Source organism: Plasmodium brasilianum, chromosome 10, assembly GCF_023973825.1.
Source record: "Plasmodium brasilianum strain Bolivian I chromosome 10, whole genome shotgun sequence".
In the NCBI taxonomy this organism is placed as follows: Eukaryota; Apicomplexa; class Aconoidasida; order Haemosporida; family Plasmodiidae; genus Plasmodium; species Plasmodium brasilianum.
The window spans coordinates 1,251,463-1,272,637 of NC_090123.1; the positions used below are offsets into that span (position 1 = coordinate 1,251,463).

Genomic DNA, 21,175 nt, shown 5'->3' on the forward strand with positions numbered 1-21,175 from the left:
AAATATATGAATACTCTAATATATAAATACATGATGACATTAATCCATTAATACATGGATACATAAATACATGAATGCATAATTAGTTTTATACATGTGTAAATATGTGTATGTACCCTCGTGCATAAAAATATGAACGGGCAAGGAAAAAATTCAACTGAAAAACAATTTTGCAGAAGGGCGTTATAGTAACATATGGACTTTAAACTTTTTGTAAATCATTTTGTTGTATATGCAAGGTAAGGGAAAGAAGAATAACAATTTGTCATCTGAAAAGAGTTAAAAAGCAAGTAGAGAAAAAAAAAAAAAAAAATCAATAAAATGTAGAGAAAAGTGAATGAGGAAAATATTTTTACTGAAAGTTGTACGACTATATACAGTGCCTCATGTTACGTTTAAAAAAATGTGCTACTGCAGTGGTAACTGCTACGACTGCTGCAACGACGCACATGCATAATTATTTGCGCAGCTTTATTCTGTTCTTCTTATTTTTAAATAAGCAAAATGTACACGCAAGCGAGTTGCATATGAAAGAAATAAAAAGGTGTAATTTGGGGAAGGAGGGCATTTAGCAGGGAACACGCGATAAGCTTAAATATGCTCGACATGCATGTATATATAGACATATACGTATATATATATATTTTTTTTTTTTCCGTTTTTACTTTTTTTCGTGGACGGATTAAAACGCATAACAGGGCAGTAGTAAGCAAAATCGTTGTTATCAATTTGGTCCAAATTTGTAAAGATATCATAGAAGGAATCTAAATTTTTTGGTTGTTCAGTTGACTCATTCATGACATTTTTACTATTTTCATCATAATGGTCCAGTTTTGCATTTTCCAAATGTTCATTATTTTCACATATCCTATTTTTTTTGTTTTTCTTTATTTTTATCACTATATATGGAGAGTCATAGTAAAAGCTCTCTTCTCTTTCCCTCATATGCTCTTTGTAGTTATTCGAGCAATACATTCCTTTGCTTTCGTTGTGGTTACCACTATCGTTGTTGATGTTGTTGTTGTTGTTGTTTCCGCTGTTCTTGTTATCACCTTCTTTGTTCTCTTTTGTACAGTCATTCTGTGCGTGATCACTTGGTACATCGTCATTTTCGCTAGTTCCTTCGTAAAGAACTTCCATATTTTCGTCTTTTTTATTTTCTTCATTACATACATTAAAATATATGTTGTTCTTTTTATGAATTCTTTTATGCGCAAAATTACGAGAGCTTTTCACGTATTTGCTTTTGTATATTTTTATAGGTTCTATCCATGTGCCTTCTTCATTTCTAAAATGAAAAAACGAAATAAGGATAATCGGTTTGGGCACGTGGGTAGAGGGGTCTGCATGCAGGGGCCAGTCAGTGCTTCTTGTGTACGCACACATATATATATGCAGATATACATGCATATAAACATATGAACAGATATGTATGCACGCATAAATAAGCGCTTGCACACGGTTGTAATAACCACTTGTGGACTTATTTCGTTCTCATCGTTCCTTTTTATTCTCCTTACTCTTTAAATTTTTCCGAGTACTTGAAGGAAATATTTAAATTGTTAACACGAACGTTCATGTTAGTTGCATATGTAAAATAAAGGGAGTAAAAAAATAACAAAGGATTTCTAAACATGGAAATATTGTAAATATTTTTTTTTCCCTTCTGTTCTTTGTTTATAATGTCTTTCAAATAGATTAATTTTTCTTTTATATTTGCAAAAAATAGGGTCAAATTTTGTTCGCCATTTGCTAGATATTCCCATTTTCTTGGTACCTTAAGAAGGGGAGGAAAAACACATGCGCATGGATCTATATAAATATATGCACATAAATATAATATATATATATATATATATACATACATACATACACAAGGGCGCATAATTTTACGCCTGTGTGTTTCCCCATTCGAATTAGCAAAAAAAAAAAAATGTTCGTGTGAGACTCACTTTATAGGACAGTAGATCATTTTCCATGTTTGAATAAAAATTACTCAGAGCCTTATCGGATTGTACGAGTTTTATAAAATATTGAGTGTCCCTCTTCATTTCGTTAACACAACACACCAATGTATTGTACTCCTCCGTTAAATACTTTACTGCAAAATGTATATTCAAACAGGAAAAATGAGTAAGTGAAGAAAATGGTAATACGTGGGGATATATATGCTGAGCAGTCGAACGGGCCCACATATGTATATACATGCATGAATACATATATACATATGTATGCTTATATCTGCTTATGTGCACAGTTATGAGTATAGGCAATGCCCTACGAAAAGATTATCTAAATACGCACATTTGGATGTAGCATTAACAGCGGGTTTTATAAAAGAACAGGAAGCGAAGTCATCGAAGGAGAGCAAAATTAACTTGAGTATACTTAATTTTTCATATCCATTAACAATTGAATATTTCGAAAGAAACACATGGTGCATTAATTTTATGTTATAACCCATTTGATATATATGAGCGACTTTGTTCTGTTGTAACATTTTAAGCATTAAATGAAAATTTTCTTGTATATATTCAGCTAGCTGTTTTATTGTCGAGATATTGCTAGGTATTTTTAATATATTATTCATATTTGATATGGCATTTTTATTTATCTTGTTTGAAAAGAAATTACTTAAAAATAAGAAAAACATATTCTTAGTTAACACCCATTTGGAGGGAAAGATCAGTTCCAAGAACGTTGACAGATAGCTAAGAAAGAAGTCGTTGTATCGTTCTTCCATTTTTTGCTCCTTTGTTTCCTTTTTAGCCCTCTCGGTGGTATGCTCCGTAGTATGCTCCGTAGTCCTATCCGTAGTCTGTTCCATTGTATGCCCCGTTATATGCCCCTTTGGATTGTCGCTAACAACCTCACCTTCTACTTCACCCCTGTGTGCGTCTTTCCCATTCAACACATCGCATGTGTTGTAGAACGTTTCAACTAAGTAAGTCATGTCGTTAATCAGATCAAATTCTAAACTCACATTATCTAAGTGCATTTGTTCATTTATGAGGACGAAAAAAAGAAGAGAGAAGAAGATGCACCTCGAGTGGGTTTCACTATCACCTCGATCATCATCACTATGATTGTTTCCGCAGCTGTTAATGCAGCTGCTGTCGTCATTGTTGCTGCTGCTTCTTCTATGCACATCAGGCGTATGTTTATGTGTGCGACCAACCTTATCACATTTGCTCTTGTCGCCTTGCTGCCCCCATCCAAACGAATCAATAGCATAGTACAAAAAGGTCAAGTAGTCACGTGAGTGTAAGCTGAAGTCCATATTAACCCTAACAGAGTTTCTTATCAGATAAGGAGTCATTACATTAATATTGAAGTAGAATACTACAAATATTTTATATATATTATTTTTTATGAAATTTTCTAATTTATTACTTTCTTCTTCATTTTTAATATCTAATACGATTACATCAGTTAATTTTGCCTGAACAGTGTTCATGTTTTTTATGTCGAGAAAAAGGACATTGTTGTTACTGAGCAGTACTTTTGACAGTATAAAACTGTACTGATTCTTTTCTAAAAGGATAATTATTTTACTTTTTTCTTTTAAAATGGTATTAAAGTAGCTGTAATTATTAATTTGGTCAAGTACAGGAAGACAATTTTTATACGGGGAAATTTCCACTAAATTTTCTGTGCTCTCTTCTACCAAAATATCCACGCTCTTTTCTGCCAAATTTTCTATCAGTTTTTCTCCGTATAACTGTGGGACTGGGTGAAACACACCTGGCGCTTCTCCCACTTTGTAGATGGCACCATTAATGTTTGCATTTATAAAATTATACAAATTGCAGTATATGTTGTTCTTACTGATGCATATACTGCTTCCTAACTTTAAAGATACGTAATTTATAATAGAAATGTGTAGATAATTTCTTCTTACAATTTTGTCTACTACTATTTTGTAAAAATACATTGAAGGGTTCCTTAACTCTTTTAGGGGAATGTCATTTTTACTATTAATTTCACAGAATTCATCTTTCTCTTTTATTATATAAGCATTCCATTGCATTTGATTTTCCTTTATATTTTGTAACAGCTTTTTAAAAATTTTTTTTTTGCAATTTTTTAATTCAATTAATTTGTCTAAGTAGTACATTATGGATTCTTTCTTTTCTCTCTGTGCTCCTTTTTGTAATTTTTCTATTTCATCATCTTCAATGCTATCAGAATATTTACATGATAACAGGTCAGACTCATCGCTACCTTCTGATGACTCTTCATAGAATAATTTTTTTAATTTTCTTTTCTTTATATAAAGTAATTTATCTGATTCTTCTAGGTTCAGTATCAGTTCTTTTATTCTGTGTTCTTGCTTACTATGTAGTATTGCATCTTGGGTTCCCATCCTTGTGTTCCCCTCCCTCAGGTAAGTCCCCCTGCCACAACTATTATTGTCATTGTCATTACCGTCATTACCACTGCTACAAATACGATTACTATTAATTCTATCGTTACTATTAATTCTATCGTTACTATTAATTCTATCGTTACTATTAATTCTATCGTTACTACTAAAACTATCGTTGCTTCTAATATTACCATTACTACTTGTGTTATTGTTGCTTCTACCTCTGATTGTACCTCCGCTTCTTCCGTTCTTTCCCTTCTCAAACTGGGAGCTCTCCTCTTCTCTGTCTAGTTCATAAACCATTAATCCAAAGTGCTCATCACAAGTACTGTCATTCGTTAGGGTAGAAAAACTATCATATATTTCATTGAACTCATCGTATTCACTTAACAACTTACCACATTCACTTAATTCACCACAACAGTACTCCTGCGTTTTAGTCTCATAATTATTCCCTTGCAAAATGGTTTTTCCCCCTTCGAGCCTCTTCTCGTGAGAGGTACACTTTTGGTGTTGAAAAGGAGAAAACTGATTTGAATTTTTTTCTGAACAGGGATCATATGCTTTTTTTCCATAAGGACTATAACTTCCCTTACTTGAGAACAAATTTTTTTTTTCCGCATATACACTGTCATGTTTAATATGCCCTTCCTTTTGTAACCTTGTTTGTGCTTCTACTTTTTCTTTATTATGGACAATATCTTGAATCACTCTTCTCTCACTATGCTTATTGTAATTTCTAAAAAATAAAAATATGTCCTTCCATTTTATGCATTTGTAGAAAAATACATCCAAATATATACTCAGGACAAAATTTAAAACTAATATATGTTTGCTGTCAATAAATGATATGATATGAAAGTAAAAAAAATTCAAAATATCCTTTTCATTATTCTCCTTTTCCATACAAAATTGATAAAAAAATGACTTAACAATTTTTAAGTAATGCCACTTAGGGATAGTATAATTTTTTTTAAATATTTTTATCGTTTGAGTTAGTAAGAAGAATACATATAATAAGATAAATTTATTCTTCTTGCTTGACCCGTTCCAGTTTCTCAATGCCTCTTCATTTTTTTTCCTTTCCATATATCTCTCTTTTTGCTTAATTAGTTCTTCTTTCGCTTCTTGTTCGTTCAGCTTTTTATTCAAAAGGGCATTTGCTGTGTTCATGACCTACGGTTAGAGTAAGGAGGATGCACAGGTGAATCAGGTTACAAGAAAATAGGTGGACATGTAAAGCGGGGATGAAATGGATTGATAGGCAGGTAAAGCGGTTAACAAATGGATAGTAGAACATGTAAAGGTTTATGCTCCTCTTTCCACTGATGCACTGGCATAATTCATCTGTCGTACCTTTTGCTCGTATATTTCTTTCTCAAGAACAGGAAAGGAACAATCCATATTTATTTTTTTCACTTTAGTATAGTAATAGAAGAATAAATTAAGAATATTCTTTCTTTTATATTCACAAAAGAGCACATGATAGTTATGTGGTATATTGTCAAAGTTAATCTGTTTATAGCTGCTTATAAAAATATATATAGCACTCTTACAGCAGTGGACATAACTTTCATTTAATATACTATAAGTCTTCTCATCTATTCCTTTAAAGATAAAGTAGTAATTATTATCTGCGTAGTATTTTAGGTTATTCAAAAATGTTGATGTTAAGTCTTCCTCATTAATATTATTATCTTCATTTTCCTGTGTGGTATTCTTAGTATTATGTGTTAAGTTGCTATAGCAAGAAGGGTACATGCTACACATCATTCCATTTTTAACATAGACATAGTTTTTCTTCTCTTGCTTTACTTTTTTGAAAAAATATTTTTTCAATTGATAAAACGGATCGACACATATAATTATTTTGTCATTTGTAGTGTCTAGTATATGACAATTAAACATGACCATGCTATCATTGCAGAGTTTAAGTTGCTCGTACTCCTTTACAAAGGATGTGTTAAGGAAGCCTTCAAAATTTAGTGCGCGCTTGAGATCCTCCTTGGCAGCATCTTGCGCACTATGCGATTGGTCCGACAAGTCATATTCGTCGTAGTCGTCATACTCGTCATATTCGTCATACTCGTCATACTCGTCATACTCGTCATATTCGTCATATTCATCCGATTTGTCATATTCATCCGATTTGTCATATTCATCCGATTTGTCATGTTCGTCCGGTTTGTCATGTTCGTCCGGTTTGTCATGTTCGTCTGGTTTGTCATGTTCGTCTGGTTTGTCATGTTCTTCCGATTTGCGGGATGTACTTCCCTCTATGCTTCCTTCAACGGAACTGTATGCCGTTTGACCAACTCTTTTCCCCTCAACATCACACCAGTTTTTATATTTATATTTTTCCAAAATTAATAATTTTAAAAATTTGACTCGTTCCTTGCGATCAAAAGAAGAACAGTAACAGAACAGAATAGACTTAAAGAGAAGAATTTTTTTTTTCCTCTTTATCTCTTCTTTGACATCTTCGCGGATTGAGAGTAGCTCCTCCTACGAATAGTATCGAGCGAGAAAAAAAAAAAAAAAAATTAATTGAATTGATTAACTGGTTGATTGACTGATTTGGTTGACTGATTTGGTTGATAGGCTGCCTGATTGATCGAAATAAAGGGCGAACCCTGCTTATCACGTGTATTGATGGAACGAAACGTTAAACGTGCTCGAGGTGCAAGGTATATGGTGCATGGTACACTTGCTCTATTCGTTTTTTACGGACATACACGTACACAAATCTGTAATTTTGCTTTCTTTTTTTTCGTTTTGCACTTTTTCTTTTTCGTTTTGCACTTTTTCTTTTTCGTTTTGCTTTTTTTCTTTTTCGTTTTTCTTTTTTTCTTTTTTTCTTTTTTGTCAAACCGCAAACATGGCGAGGACGTCGGAGGGCAAAGCGCTTGTGCGCATAGCTTTTATTTTTTCTTTTAGAGAAACAATTCCTGTTTTTAGTTCTTTTATCTTCTGTAATTGATCATTTAGTGTTTGTTTCTTTTTAGCATAATCATTAATAGCAGTTATGAAGTTGTGTATTATGCGAATAAACTTGTACTTTAGAAATTTGTACACGTTTGCCATGTTCTCGTATTTTAATACAAGGTTTTTATTAACAGCAGCTTCGTTAATATTTTGGACTTTTTTTAAAAAGTAGCTATATGTGAATGTATTTTTTATGAAATGCTTATCGTTCTTTTTGTTTATATATAAATATAAAATTTTAAGAAATCCTATGTAGTTGTCTTTATTACTAAATTTAAAGTATTCAAAATCTTCTTTTGTGATATTTTTTAAATTATTTTTTGCCTTAAGTATATTTATTTTATATTCTATTAACTGACGTTTTACGCAATTTGTTAATCTCTTCAGTTGAATATTTGCCTTTTTCAAGTCACTGACTTCTTTTTTTCCTGTCTTGTTCAGGTTAAATAATTTTGCTAACAACTTTTTGCACTCATCTTTTTTGATATATAGAAACTTATTCAGTTCTTCTTCCACAAACATGTGGTACATGTCATATGCATGCTTAGCTAATGCTGAGATACATTCACCACTGTATACTTTTCCTTTTGTTTTATCTGTTTCTTCGTTAGGATAAGCTTCATCTGTACATGTTTTCTTTCTCTTTTTCTTTAGGACAATATTATTTAAGTTATGTACAAGGTTACAAATAAATAGGAATTCCCGTTTGTTCCTACACACAGATGAAGAAAGGCTTTTTGTTTTCTTTTTTTTGTTTTTTTTGTTTACCTCTTCTTTATGTAAAGGAATAGAGAGAAAAGAATAAGTTAGTCTATTGCGCACATAATTATAAAGAGGAATAGAAATGTTAAATGAAAATATATCACTCTGTTCAAATTTGTATAAATTTAAATATGCTATATAACAACTTTTAAATAAGTAGCTGAACTTTTGGTGATAATTATTATATAAAGAATGAAAGTCATCCGAAAAAAATAAAAAATGATTCTTGTCTTGTAGTAAAGAAAATATATAATTGTTGAAATTTCCTTCTATGATCAACTCCTTATGCTTTATAATATTTATTATTTCTAGATAAAAATCGTTAACAAAATTGTCATATAGTCCATCCAAATCACAGTTGTAAAGAACTTGGTCGAAGAAGCCCATATACTCATCAGTGCTTAACATATGAGAGAGAAAAACATTTTTGCATACTAGGGGAGTTTCCTTTCGGTGCTCCCACTTACTATGATCACTGCCTCTATTAGCGCTTAACAAACATATGGTACGGTTGTATGCCTCCCGTATCTGACTCTTCGTAGTATCCAAATGTTCACTCAAAAAAATAGAAGTGTATGTTTTATAATGACAGTAGATGTCAATTATTTTTGACAATAACACCTTCTGATGATTAAGAAAAATAATATTAGTTCTTCTTATGATTAGGTACGAATTTATTAAAATAATTATTTGTATTAAATCGTTATAGAATATTTCAATGTTTTTCCTTTCAAAAAATATATTCAAATCGCAAATACTTAACCTGTTGCTAGCATCATCACATAGGTTCGTCTTCTTTTCAAAGGACACAACATTATTACTATTCATGTTTAGAAACAAATCGTTATCATCATAAATCATGTATTTTCTAAAGTGCTTATCAATATTTGTTTTTATTATTTCCTCGTACTTTATTCTATCTTTATAATTAATAACGTCATTACAGAATATGCGGAACAGATCCTTTTTAAAAAAAATCAATATATCATTAATACTGTTAGTGCACTCCTTATCATATAGCAATAAATAATTTATTATATTGTTAATCTTGTTGATATGGAGATAGTATTTACTCTTCTCCTTTGTCTTTACTATTCCCTCAAATATATTCATAATGCACGTTATAAAACTATTGCACTCGTTTATTACTTCTTCACAAAAATTCTGCAGGAAGAATAGGGGGGGGAAGAAGAGAAGTATAAAGAGGTGTCAATGTGTATACACGTGTGGATATACTCCTTAATATATATATATATATATGTATATAGGTAAGTAGGTATATAAATATATGTATACGTACGCTCCCACGAGCGCACGAACAGAAGGCTCTACTCACATATTTAAGGAATAGGGACTCTATTATATTTGAATAGATGGAGTGTATGTCCTTCATTGTTAGTGTAGACACATTAAGAATAAAAAAGTTTTTGTATATTTTTTTAAAAGTGCTGTGATTACTTTCAGCAATCGCACTGTGCTTGTTGTTTAAGGTACACACAATTCTGTTCTTAGAAAACATTACTCTCCTATTTCTTTCAACGTCGAAAAAGGCCTGCAGGGAGGGAGGGAAGCGAAGCGCGTGCGTAGGTGGTGATAAGCGCGAATAAGTATTATGATATATGCACTCATAAGTGTAGTGTTAAGTAGTGCTAAGTACTGTTAAGTAGTGTTAAGTAGTGTTAAGTAGTGTTAAGTAGTGTTAAGTAGTGCTAAGTAGTGTTAAGTAGTGCTAAGTACTGTTAAGTACTGTTAAGTAGTGTTAAGTAGTGCTAAGTACTGTTAAGTAGTGTTAAGTAGTGTTAAATAGTGCTAAGTACTGTTAAGTAGTGTTAAATAGTGCTAAGTAGTGTTAAGTAGTGCTAAGTAGTGTTAAGTAGTGTTAAGTAGTGCTAAGTAGTGCTAAGTAGTGTTAAGTAGTGCTAAGTAGTGTTAAGTAGTGTTAAGTAGTGTTAAGTAGTGTTAAGTAGTGTTAAGTAGTGTTAAGTAGTGTTAAGTAGTGCTAAGTAGTGTTAAGTAGTGCTAAGTACTGTTAAGTAGTGCTAAGTAGTGTTAAGTAGTGCTAAGTAGTGTTAAGTAGTGTTAAGTAGTGCTAAGTACTGTTAAGTAGTGCTAAGTAGTGCTAAGTACTGTTAAGTATTGTTAAGTAGTGTTAAGTAGTGTTAAGTAGTGCTAAGTACTGTTAAGTAGTGCTAAGTACTGTTAAGTAGTGCTAAGTAGTGTTAAGTAGTGCTAAGTAGTGTTAAGTAGTGTTAAGTAGTGCTAAGTACTGTTAAGTAGTGCTAAGTAGTGCTAAGTACTGTTAAGTAGTGTTAAGTAGTGTTAAATAGTGCTAAGTAGTGTTAAGTAGTGCTAAATACGCAAACATGTTATGCTAATCAGGCATACAAGTGCCGCTAAACCCGCGTGTGAGTAGTGCTCAGAGCGCGTGGATACAGCGTAACAGCAAAACATACAAGGCGTTATTTGCCGCTTTTCATCTTTACATTGTGCCTTATGAGATTGTAGAGGAACTCCATAGTCTTCTGAGACCGTTCTGTTGTCAATGAAGAAATGTCGTCTATGAAGATAGTAACATCATGAGTAATTTCATCTTTCGAAAAATAGAACGATTTGTTCAATTTTTTAATTATTTGATCATAATGAAAAAGATAATTGAATCGGAAAGAAAAATTGAAGATATAATTTTTTTTTTTAGTATATGCATTTAAGTAATTGTATATACACAAAGACTTGGCTGAGTTGGAAGTACCCATAAGCATAAAAGGTATATTCAAATTAAATGATATATTTAAAAAGTTGACCACTGATAGAATGTTCATATTTTCAAAAAGGAAATAATTAGAATTAGTTATTAGCACATTATGCATTAGTTTACTTTTATCTATTAATATATTTTCACTTCTGAAAAACTTTTCTTGTTTTAAAATTTTATTTGTTTCCATATTGTAGTATATATGTACAAATGATGTATTTCGTGGTATTATAGATATATTATTTATGTATTTAAATATATAATTTTCAAAATTTGTTCTTAGATCGTTTTGCATAAAAGATGTAAACGTATATATAAAACAAATAGTTATGATGTTATTCAAGTGGTTATCTATTATTTTCTTATCCGATCCTTTTTTTTCCTTCAATATATTTATAAAGTATTCAATGAATTTGACAAAATGGTGTATCAGAGTATTTACGTGAATACTTATGCGCACTTCGTTGTCTTGCAATACCTCAATGACTCCTTCCTCTTCCGCATCTGCATCAGTTCCACCGTCTTCCGAGTCGTCATCTCGGAGGGGATCGCTCTCACTACTTCCAAAGCTTACATCACTATCACCACCATCATGCTCATGTTCTTTCCCCTTTGTCCAGGCTGACCTTTTTTTTCCCTTTTTCGAACTATTGCCCTTTGCGATCTCATCTGTTTGTTCATCTCCACCATCTTCTTTACCCTCTTCCATAAATCTGTCTGTAAGTCCTTCTCCACATTCGTCGGCGTAAAACAATTCACGTCCTCCTTTCTTCGCATGCTGACTACCATTCGACTGACTATTCTCAGTTGCATAATCTTCGCCATCTACTTTCTGTTCTATGTTGCCCTCATTTGTTCCAACCCTCCCATGATCTCTCTTCCTTCTGCGCACCATCTGAGTAGTATTCTTTCTTTGCTTCTTAAAAAAATTTAGAGTTTCCATAATCAAGTCTTCAAATAATTTTATGATTTTCTTTTTTGCAAATTTATATGTTTTTATCTGTTCCACTGAGTAAGTAATGAAGGAAATATAAGGAACAGTATGCTTGACATTAATATAATAAACTTTGTCAAAAATGTATGGAGAAATTTTACTTAAATTTTCGGGTTTATATATAAAGCATTTGTGATTGTTATCATTATTTTCCTTATTTATTTCGCTGTACATGTTTTTCTTTAATGTATAATTACATATCTTTTCTATTAGTTCTGTCTCTAGTACGCTTATAAGTTTTAGTACTATTTTACTTTTATGCCCATGGTGCAGCTCATTATTCCCTTTTAGGTTTAGCCTCGACTTACCTGGCCTACTCTCACAATTCGCGGCATATTCCCTTCCATGAGGGGGCAGAATTTCCTTCATTTCTCGCCCTTGTTCGAGGGACTGCTCAAGGGGATGTTCAAGGGGCTGCTCTGCTACTTGTTCTCCCTCCGTCTGATGGTTGACCTGGCCATATGACAAGTTCTTAGCCGATTGCGTTATTGGTCGTATAATTCCATTTCCCGCGGCATTCTTTAATTCGTCATTTACTTTTAATACCTTTTTTCTCATTTCTGCTATCCCTTTGGATTCATTTGTATGGCCTAAAATAGGCATATCTTCATTGTGAAGAAGAAACCGTAGAACGTCCTTCTTCTGGCAGTAGTTCAAGTTAATTTTTTGAAAGACGCACAAATTATATGGAGAATTCTTGATCTCTTCCAAATATTTTAAAAAATGATATAGAAGAAAAACAATAATACTTATCCCTGAAAAATTTTTTCCAACAATTAAAATGTTTGTAATTTTATTTCCTTTCCTTTTATCCCACTCTATACTTTTTTCCTTTTCATTTTTTATATTTATTATTTCATACATTTCGATAGCTTTATCTATTTGGTATTTCAAAAAGTTCATTTTCTTTTCTTTTTTTAAAGCTTCTATAACGTTATTTATTTCTTTTTTCCAGTATTTAGTAGTACGTGTTGGGGAATGGAAGTTTGTGTCAGACCAGATATATGATTCCCGTTCCTTTTTCCCCTTATGTTTCCCCTCTTCTGTCTCTTCTTTCTGTTCCTCCTCTTCTTCCTCTTCCTCCCCTTGATGTACCTTTTTCTGTGCATATTTAAGCATCTTCTCACATCCCTCCCTTGACATGTTAAATAATAAACAAGTATTTTTTACCACCTCCTTTAGTTTATGCATTCCCACAAAATGCGAACAGAATTTTGTTATCTCTTTCACAATGGCATATTCTTCATTCGACTTGCATTTGATCATGCAAGTCTTCACAACTTTGATGAGCTTCTGTATACTCATGTGTTTCCTGAGCGCGTCCTGTGTAGATGTACACATGAGAAAGTGTGTACGAGAGTATGTGTGTAGGTATGCACATAAATGAAAAGGGAAACACATAGACACATGTAAAAATGGGCAAACGCACACATATATACAACCGAGAAAACATGAACACATGTAAAAATGGAAAACATAAACATGGAGTTCTCCCTTGACATGCTTACGTGCTGCCTCAAGTAGTGATATGCCCTGTGCACTGCATTGGAGAGGGAGACCGCTCTGCTGCTTCCAAAGGAAAGGAAGAGAAGGTGAAATAGCGGCAATGAAAATGGCTTGAAGGATTGCAATAACGAAAAAGAAAACTGCAGCTTCTTCGCACTCATATGATAAGACTGGTCAGAATAGTAATCATAAAAAGGGATAGAGATTTTACTGAGTGAAACATATATAAGATGCTTTTTGTTTAAATTAATTTCGTTGTTATTATTTATAATTATGGAATTCTTCTTATTCATAAGATGATAATTTATGTTTGATAGTTGTTCATTTAATAATGCTAAAAGGTCCGGTTTATAAACATCTATTTCATGAAAGAACACAGACACATTAGAACACAAACTACATGATATAAAGTTGAGTATTTCACTATTTAGTAAATTTATTTGATTAATGAAGGCATAGTGAAACCCTAGAAGCGTAGAAAAATTTTTTGAGTATTTCATTATGTACGTAATGTTATTATTAGAACAGAGAGTAATCACATTATTTTGCAAATATTTGTAAAATAAAAAGGTGTACTCTCTTTCGTGATATAACAAGTCCATTGAGTAGTTGTAGTTACCTATCAGTTCATATCGGTATTTCACATTATGATGAAAAAATCTTATGTAATAGTTGTCTTTAGTATAGTAGTGCTTTATTTGTTCTAAGTAGCTGTAACTGTAACTATAGCTCTGACCGCTCACACTACAGTTGTTATTCTGCGTTCTCAGTATGGATTCCATCTTTTCTTTCATGTGCATAAAGAATGCCAGGATAAATGATATGTTCTTTTTTTCCTCCTCACCTCTGTCACTGTTAATATTGTTGTTACTATTGCTGTTGTTACTATTTCTGTTGTTACTATTTCTGTTGTTACTATTGCTGTTGTTACTATTGCTGTTGTTACTATTGCTGTTGTTACTATTGCTGTTGTTACTATTGCTGTTGTTAGTATCGTTACTTCCATTCCTAGTAGCTTTGTTCTTAGCATCGGCTTGCTTCGGTGGGTGCATGGTCCTGCGGACCTCCTCAACTATGCTGCTTATGTTTTGAGTGAGAGCATAAAGGACAAATTTATTTTTCTGCACATCCTGAAAAACGTACTCCAGAATGTGCGTAAAATATATGCTTAGCAAAATGAATAATACTTGTCTATTTTGTATTGGCATAAAAAAGAGATAGGTGTCCTCCTTTAAAGGGGTAAAGAAATTTTTACTATTGACGTATATCTGTACTGTTCGCATTAGCCAGGATTTAATTTCATTGTTAATTTGGTTTAACAGAAATTCTATCTTTTTAAATTTTATTTCTTCTTTAAATATGATTCTTTCATTATCATTAGTTAGAATCCCACATATAGCTTCATTTTGATAAATTATTTTTTTTACATAAGGAAAGAGTTTGTGTACATATGTGTTCAAACTTTTCAAATCAGTTAGACTTAAATATACATTTAAGAATTCTTCATCATTTAGGAGATAAAAAGAATAGTATTCTCTTCTCCTTAGTAATGTATTCTTTTCGACCTCTTTTATTATATCCTGTAACTCGATCAAAAAACCATTAAAATAGTTGAAGTCATATTCCTTCTCAATATGTTTAGTAACATGAGGATATATATAGAATTCTTCACACTGGTGTTTATATTTATTAATAATAAAATTTAACTGATCGATGTTTATAATTTTCTTTAGTTCGTTATTCTTATATCTCTCTAAATTTTTTAGGCATAACTGTATACTCTTAATAATTACTAAAATGTTCGTAAAGCCCCGAATTTGTTTAGACAGTTTATACATATCTTCGTAAATATGCTTACTGAACAAATTATTTTGAATTATAAACAAATCAAAAAGAAGGCTTCTTAAATCGGGTATAAGTTCGTTCACATTATTGATGATATACACTTTCTTATTCATCAGACTTACATCTATTTTATACTTTTTTAACGTTATCTTTATCTGTTCAAATTTTTCATTTATCTTCTTTTCCTTTTCGTACTCGTAGCATATTGCTTCTATTTGCGCCAAGCTATCCTCAAACTGCAGTTCGAATAGATGCCTCAGTTCTATCTCCCCGTACAAGTACGACAGGATAGGAGACGGTGGAATAGAGACTGGGGAAGCACCTGCAGTAGCAGGTGGAGTAGAGGCTAGAAGAGTTTCTGATATAACCTCTGACGTGGCCCTTGTTGTAACAGATGACGAAACCGCTGACTCAGCTTCTACTCCTTTGGAGTGATCCATGTGCACCCCTACTTCGTACATATCGGCGTGTTTCCCCTCGTGCTGCTGCTCATCCAATCTCCTGCAAAGATTTAGAGTGTCAATCGTCCTCTTGAAGTACTTTTCACTGTTGCACACAATGACGAAAAGCTTCAAAATTTTCAGAACACCATCATACATTTTGCAGAGTCTACTACATTTGTCATAAAAGTCTTTGTTTACGAAATTTTTGTTAATTTTTTTAAAAAAAAAGTTAATATTATCTATTTCGGTGGACAGAAGTTCTATATTTAAATTTTTTATTTTTTGTAATTTATATTTTTCACTACAGCAAATGTATTTGAAGAATGTATATATAGTTAAACTATTATTTATAAACATATTTTTCAATAAACTGAAATTTACAAATTCGTTTTTCTTTTTTTTCAATACGTTTTGATAATACAAGTATTTATTTACCTCTTTTTTTATACTCACTATTTTTAGCCTAATAAATTCTAAGAGTTCAAAAATGTAAAATCGTTTTTTCATTTCATCGTTCAGTATTACTATTTCATTACTCTCGTTAATGCGGAAGTATTTTTCCAGGATGTTGTTGTCAGAATGCTCATAGAAGTCATCCTTCTCAGAGGAAGTGAGAAGTACGATTCCTCCCTTTTCTTGAACACCAATGTACTGTGCTTCTTTTTTTTTCCCCTCTTCCACTTCTTCAACGTGTGCTACGTCCTTTCCAATGATCCGATTTTTAGCCTCTTCTCCATTTCCTGTAGGAGTTGTAACTCCTCTGGAGCAGTAGACCTGGTTAATATCACTAACAGGTGTAACAAAGCGGAGGGCTTCTACCATCTGTGGCAGGGAGTAGTTAGCGCTATTTGGAATCAAGTTACACCTGACTATGGTAAGCATATTTTTTATTTTCTTTTCAATTTGATTAATTTCGGATGATAAGTCTTTATATAAGTCGTTGAACTGTAAGTCATAATTTTTTTCGCTATGTAAAATACTTTTTAATGATATCATTTTTTGATTTATATGAAAAATTTTCGTAGTTTGATTCCCATTAATACTTATATAATACTTCTTAAAAAGAAGAAAGAGAGACGAAATGGATTCTATATTTTCCTCAATTTGTATTAATTCATTTTCAAAAATATTAACAAAGTAGATGTAAGAAACCAATTCATCAATGGTACTTGGTTTTTTATTAATAATAGTATAGGATGTATCTAACTTTTGTGCTAATTCTTCTATTGTCTTATTATTTAAAGAAGGTAAATAATTTATTAAATCCATCCATTTTTTATTTATATTTTTTAATAAATAATCTATCAATATACTGTTGTCTACTTTAAATATATGAATGCTAAATTGTTTGTTCATTTTTTTTATTTTGTTTTCTAACTCCTTAAAGGATGTGAACAAAAGTGAAACGGACGTTACGTCCATTATGTTTATTTTTTCAATCTCTATTTTTTCATATTTGTTATGTAATGCTATAATATTACTGAAATCTTTGCATGCATCGTACATGGAATCGTACAGAATTCTCATCTTATCCTTCAGCTCGACGTCCAAATTGTATATTGTTTCGTCTGCATGTATGAAGTTAAAAAAGTTCATGTTCTGTTTGTCCACGTCAACTGCATCAACCACGTCAACCGCATCAACCACGTCAACCGCATCAACCACATCCACCGCATCAACCACATCCACCGCATCAACCACATCCACCGCATCAACCACATCCACCGCGCTAATAGCTTTTCCGCTAACATCCTTCGACTCCGCCCGCTTCCTACCCCCCCTGGTAGTAAACACGACTTTGTCGACGAATATTTCCCTTTTGAAAAACTCTTTTACTTTGTAGTACTGCATGAACTCCTCCCTTTTACATATATGTTCTAAGCTCATGTTTAAGTAATACATAATAGTATTTATGAGTAAATCATATTCTGGAGAAATTTTTAATTTATCCTCTTCTATAGTTAAAGCGACACTGAAAAGACATATATCGTTATTTATTTTGTTACTACTGCTATTACTCTTACTATAAATGTTGATGCTATTTCCAATACTTCTATTTTCGCCCTTGCTATTGTTTTCTTTATCTTCATTTTTAATTAATTTGTAAGGTACATATTTATTCGTTGGCGATTTGGTCGTATTACCACTTTGATGTAAGTTTTTTTTTAATTCTTTATATTCGTTGAATACAGTATACCCTTTTCTGCTTTCTTTCAACTGATTACTTTTTTTACTATTGCTGAGTGTGTAGCCTTCCCCTCTTGCTTCCTCCACATCGTGCTTATTATTCTTGCTCCCATCAACCAGACTAATATGACTTCCATTCGAATTAACTTGTTTTTCACTTCTACTAACGTGGATGCCCTTCTCGCCGGAACTACTCCCCCTATCGTCCATTTCAAAATAGTTGTTCAACTGCTTGAGGAAGTACTCGTAAGTGTTAATGATGATTCCCCTCAATGTGTTGTCACACATGTACTGACATAAGCGAATAAAACGTTTTATATATATGCAATAGCAGTTGCTGAGGGCTATTTTGTTATAATATATATCTATACTTGTTTCATCTTCCTTCTTTTTATACATTTTTTTTTTATATATATTTTTCTGCCTACTTATTTGAGTCTTTCTTTGGACACTCCTACTCCCCATGCCCTTCATAAGCGCACTTCTGGGGGGCAGACGACCTCCGTTACTTTCATCTACACCTATTGAAGTACCGCTATTCTCACTTTCGTTTATCACAGTACCGCTATTCTCATTTCCGTTTATCACAGTACCGCTAACCACGGGACCGCTACCCCTTGACATATCTTCTCTTATCCCGTTTTTTCTCAAAAAATCGTTGAGGGCCTTGAGACAGTACTTACATATTATGTTTGTTATTTGTTTCAGCTTTCCCTTCAGAAATGAATCAAATTTTAAGAAATACTCATTTTGGAATTCCTTAAATTGTTCTATGTTCACATTATTTATATTTATATCCACTAATTTGAATTCATTCAATTCGTTTAAAATTATTTGTATTTGTATGATACCTTTTAAAAAACTGTCGTTTAAAAACAGTAAGTTCTCTTTTATATATGCTTTTTTCTTTTTAAATTTGGTAGACTTAATTCTATTTTTTAATAAAAAAAAATATTTATATAAGGGAAATTTCTTAATAAATTTTAATCCTAAAGCACTATTTAGTAATGTTATATGGTTTTTCCATTCATTTATTTCGTAAAATGTTGTTTCGTTCTTTTCATTTATCATAACTCCGTGTAGTGAGATAGACATGATTCCTATTTCTTTCTTGTTTCCACAGTCCACTCGTTCGTAGCGGTTGTTAGACAGCCTTAACAGGGGGAAAAAAGGCGTCCGTAAATGGGTATATATATGTGTGTATACGTGTGTATGTTAGTATATGTACATGGTATATGTGTATATATTATATGTATACGTAATATATGTACATGTATGTATGTGCACTTCTTTTTTTTGCCTATTTTATTAGTGAAATGTGTCTGGTAGTCTATTGTCAAAGAAACAAATAAATTAGCTAGTTGGCGAATTGACAAGACTGGTGAAGAAGAAGAAAGGGGGGGGGAGGAGCGAATGAAAACAAAGCCGCAAAAAGATGTAGGCATTGTCAATTAGAAGCGCATGAACAAAACGTGCAAAAAAGGGGAGAAGCATATAATAATAGAAGTGGAAAAGTAATGCCTAAAGTATTATGTGTATACAAATGATATGCATACACGAATTATGAACAATTGAATGTGAGGGAACACAAAATTTTACCTCCTTACATAAATAAATGCGTTGTTTTTTAAATTATTCTTCACAAATTCTATCAATTCTATGTGGTTCTGCCATTTGTTCACTATACTGAAGCTTGCTTCTACAATGTTCTTTGTCTTACTGTACGTATTTTCTTTTTCTTTTTCACTGCAATTTTTTCCCTTTTTCATCCAAATCGCATCGTAATTGTAGGGAGTAGGCGTCGTGGTACTAGTACCTGCAGCAGTACCTATAGCACCACCTGCCGCAACAGCTGCAGTGGGCACGTTTTTACCCGAGTGATCATCTCCCCTTATATTTGTTTTTCTAAGAGAGATTTTTGTTTTATTATTTGCGCTACTAGCATTCTCCTTAGAAGCAGCATTTTCCTGTAATATATCGTTTATTTCGAAAAAAATATCAAAAGCATTTTTTTCACCATCATTTATTTTTTTGCTACTAACACTGTCTTGCTCAAACGTTGATGTTACACCTATGCTCCTTTTCCTAGAATGACCTACTACTTTATTTTTTTTTTCATTACAAACATGTTGGTTACATGTGTTACTAAATTTAATTACTAGGTTTTTTTTTAGTGAGCTATAATTCATTATTTATTCCTTTCTCCTAATTCCTTTTTATTCTTGTATTTCTCCTTTTCTGTATGCCTTTTTTTTTTTTTTTTTCTTTTTTTTTTTTTATGAACATTTAAAAAGTGAAGGAAAGGAATAATATCTATTAACTTTATATAAACTTTGTATAAACTTTGTATAAACTTTGTATAACTTTTGTATAAACTTTGTATAAACTTTGTAAAACTTTGTATAACTTTTGTATAAACTTTGTATAAACTTTGTAAAACTTTGTATAACTTTTGTATAAACTTTGTATAAACTTTGTAAAACTTTGTATAAACTTTGTATAAACTTTGTATAAATTTTGTATAAACTTTATAGCAACTTACATTAACATGTAATAAGGATTATACTTTTTAAGTTTCATGTTTTGTTTTCTTATTACAAATAAAAAGGTAAAAAAATAAAATAAGCGAATTATCTTTCTTACATATAGGATGGCGTTATATATGTAAACTTTTAGACAGCGAAGAAAGAAAAAAAAAAAAAAAAAAAAAAAAAAAATAAAGCCTCTATATGTGGTTAGAAGTTATATTTTAAGCTACACTGTGAAATTTGCATAGAAGCAAAAAAGTGAAGAGGAAAAAAAGAGTAAAAGAGAAGGAATGAGGAAAAGGGAAAATGACAGATAGGAGTGATCAAGCAAATTAATAAGAGGACAAAAGGACGAACGAGCCAAATAAAAATTAAGCTTTTGAAGGGAGGGAAGACGCTTGATATTATAACATTCAACGTAATTTAACAATAGAATTTTATTTTTATTTTTTTTTTTCAGATTTTCAAATGGCATAGACAAAGGAGAAAAATGAGAAATAGGGAAAAGTATAATTAAGCATACTATATTTGCCTCTTCAAACATTTCTATATTTTCAACTAAATTCATATGTTAATTTATTTCTTTTCCATTGAGACTGGTATTTATTTTTGTGGTTTCACTTCCTTCAAAATTTTCATAATAGTACTCTATTCTGAAGGATTAACACATATAGCTTATATTAAGAGTGAAATAATAAGTAGTATAATTCTCATAAATGGACACCTTTATAAGAATTTGAAAAGGATTATAAATGTCGACGATTTTGGAAAAATGGGCATCTCTTTTGTTCTGCTATGTATGCA

General features: G+C 31.8%; 1 protein-coding gene across 1 annotated transcript; it reads right to left on the reverse strand.

Annotated features, from left to right (window-relative positions):
• Positions 1–183: 183 nt before the first annotated feature.
• Positions 184–20,032, reverse strand: MKS88_003314 (uncharacterized protein; the record flags this gene model as incomplete). Its single annotated transcript, XM_067216394.1, has 11 exons — positions 184–269; positions 666–1,288; positions 1,521–1,777; positions 1,953–2,101; positions 2,305–5,545; positions 5,726–6,874; positions 7,241–9,280; positions 9,417–9,668; positions 10,600–13,185; positions 13,371–18,996; positions 19,443–20,032. 11 exons carry the CDS (start codon positions 20,030–20,032, stop codon positions 184–186), a joined length of 16,599 nt encoding a protein of 5,532 aa, XP_067073046.1.
• Between the last annotated feature and the right edge of the window lie 1,143 nt (positions 20,033–21,175).